The sequence below is a fragment of the Panicum virgatum genome, chromosome 3N (genome assembly GCF_016808335.1).
Source record: "Panicum virgatum strain AP13 chromosome 3N, P.virgatum_v5, whole genome shotgun sequence".
NCBI lineage: Eukaryota > Viridiplantae > Streptophyta > Magnoliopsida > Poales > Poaceae > Panicum > Panicum virgatum.
The window spans coordinates 67,740,635-67,743,499 of NC_053147.1; the positions used below are offsets into that span (position 1 = coordinate 67,740,635).

The 2,865-nt window shown below is 45.8% G+C and overlaps 1 protein-coding gene across 1 annotated transcript; it reads right to left on the minus strand.

The window, feature by feature from the left end:
• Positions 1–1,096: 1,096 nt before the first annotated feature.
• Positions 1,097–2,392, minus strand: LOC120668061 (K(+) efflux antiporter 3, chloroplastic-like). The gene is made up of 4 exons (XM_039948012.1): positions 2,281–2,392; positions 2,096–2,197; positions 1,866–2,000; positions 1,097–1,636 (listed from the first exon to the last, which is right to left on the minus strand). The coding sequence occupies exons 1-4, from the start codon at positions 2,296–2,298 to the stop codon at positions 1,097–1,099; spliced, it is 795 nt and encodes a 264-aa protein (XP_039803946.1). The 5' UTR covers positions 2,299–2,392.
• Positions 2,393–2,865: the final 473 nt, after the last annotated feature.

Here is a 2,865-nt window from a genome sequence, read left to right on the forward strand (position 1 = left end):
CCTAATGCCACAAAGCTCAAACTCTTGATGCAATGCACTAGGAAGCTCTCACACTCTTAAAAATGCAATCTCTAAGCAAGTGTGTGTGAGAGAGGGATGCCTTAGCTCTAATGTGTCAAGAATGCTATCCAAATGGCCAAGAGAGTCACCCAATGGCCGGGCATTGGGTATATATAGACATCCCTCCAAAAACTAGCCGTTACACTCTTTTCTGCGAAGTCGCGGACCGTCCGCGGTTCAAAAACCGGACTGTCCGCCATTATAAACCAGTGAGTCAGAGTGCATTTAATGCATGTCAGAACTAGCCGTTAAGCCCTGGCGGACCGTCCGCTCCCCAGTGGCGGACCGTCCGCAGTTAAGAGTTCCAACCCACCAGAGACTAACATCGTCTCTGGAACAACTTTGAGATTAGCCTGCGGACCGTCCGCGCCTCAGGAGCGGACCGTCCGCAGTTTAACTTTTCAGCCCAACCCAGAGAGACACCCTTTCTGGTACAAAAATGAAATACAGTAGCGGACCGTCCGCCCACCTGGGCCGGACTGTCCGCCAGCCCACCAGAGCCTCTGCAAGCTCTCTGGAACGATCGCGGACTGTCCGCCCCTCTGGGCCGGACTGTCCGCCAGCCCACCAGAGCCTCTGCAAGCTCTCTGGAACGGGCGCGGACTGTCCGCCCCTCAGGTGCGGACTGTCCGCCCCTCAGGTGCGGACTGTCCGCTGTTACTCAGTGAGCTCTCGAACTTAGTCTATTTCAAATCTTTTCAAAACGCCGTTAGCCCTCATGCATGCAACCAGACATTTTGAGCAAAATGGCACTAAAGACCCGTCAAGCATGAGTACACAACCCCTCTTGATAGAACGGCTAACTATCCAACAAATCCGGTCACTTTTCAACCACTAAACGCCTTGTGACCGGTAAAATACAAAGGCCCTATTTTATACCTTTGCCTTGAGCCCGAGCTTTGCTCATCATCTCCAAAATTCCATACGTACACAACCGAATCTCTTTTATCCGTGGATCAACCTATACTCATTATCTCAAATGAAATCGTTAATCCACAAACCGTTGTCATTAATTACCAAAACTCAAATTAGGGGCCTAGATGCTTTCAGCCCCCGAGCACGTGTTGTTGCCATCGTCCTCGTCACATTCGCCTCCATGGCCGCTGCTGCCGCCACGTGCCCGCTCCTTGCCGCCGCGCTGGCGCCGACACGCCTCCCACTGCTCTTCAGTGAGCAGTAGCTGTTGGACGCCCTTCTTGATGTTGTCCGCGGCTTCCTCAGCATCGGTGTTCTTCGCCACGCGCAGACGGCCGATAAGCTCCTCCACTGACATCTTGTTGAGGTCGGAGTGCATCTCGATCGACACCACTACCTGCTTGTTTGGAGTTAATGCCATTGACAGCACAACAACAATTATGAGCAGTTTGTTTAACTCCAGTGGTAGGACACCGAGCCTGTTTGCCAAAGAAAACACCACAAACCCAAACTCGCCTCCTTGAGAAAGTAGCAATCCTATCCGTACACTTTCTTGAAGAGTCAGTCCAACTCTTGGCCCAATTGCGGTAATTATCAATGTCTTGATTGCAATAAGACCTCCCAACAGTGATAGAACATTAGGCCACTCCCGGATGAGAAGCTACACAACATGAAAAAGGTCAAGATGGATAATAAGGATCTAACTAACAAACAAAAATCACAGCAACACCACTTTAAATATTACTTAGCAACAGTCCAGTGAATGGAAATGGAAACGAAGGCGTGTAAACCCTTATAAACTGCCTAGTGAAAGACATGATTAATGCTCATGAATACAAAGTGTGACTCGGTCGTTCAACCTCATTGAAAAAAAATGAAACAGTTGGTACCTGCATGTCAATGGAAGTCCCTGTAGTCACAAAGAACAACCCAAGCAACAGGCCTCTGAATGGCCTTATGTCAGCTTCAATTTGTGTACGGAAATTTGTTTCTGCGAGAATGGCTCCAGCCAGAAATGCACCTAACTACATAGGACACAATGAGAATGTAGCAATTAGTAAACAGGAAAACTGAAAGAGCATGATCTGAATTTTGAATTGAATTTTCAAAAAGGACATACTGTATCACTAAACCCTAACTGTTGGGTGATAAGTGATGTCCCTGCAACGGTTAGAAGACAGAGTGCAACAAATGCCTCCGAGCTCCTTGACTCTGCAACAAACTGCCAGAAGAGTAATTCAGTTTCTGTTGTATACTAAACTGAGAGTTTATTTTAAAAAAAATGAAAAGTAGAAAGTAACAAACCTCAAAGACACGTCTCATGAGGTATTTCCCACCAAGTGAAAGTATGCCAAGTCCTCCCAGTGCCTTCAAGCTTTCAGCTAGTAAAATTGGCCACACACTTTGCTCCACGATCTTCTATAACAAGGCGAGTAAATGTTACTTTATGACTATGTAATGTGAAGGCAGTGCTGCACGCTAACGCTTAGGAACCTGTGCATTAGTTGAATAAGTAGGATTAAGTAATATGTTAGTGACTATTCATTTGTTTACAGTATCAAACTTTATACACAAATTTGCAAACATACCTTTTTTACTCTAAATTTTTAGAACTACACATATTTATTTAGTAAAATTAGTGCTGATCCTTAAAAGTTGTATTGTAGCATAATGAGAAGATATATCAGGTGCTTATTTTGCTTGCAGAAGAGCTTTCATGCAGTTTATTAAACTAAGTGCTAACCTTTCGCGTACCTGACTCTCTAGCACAGGGAGTATAACCAACAGGGGGACAACTGCAATGTCCTGTGAGTATCAGCAGAATACATCCTGGAATCAATACACCTTACTCCCCTTGGAGCCTTGGAAGATTCGTGAATAAAGGCAACA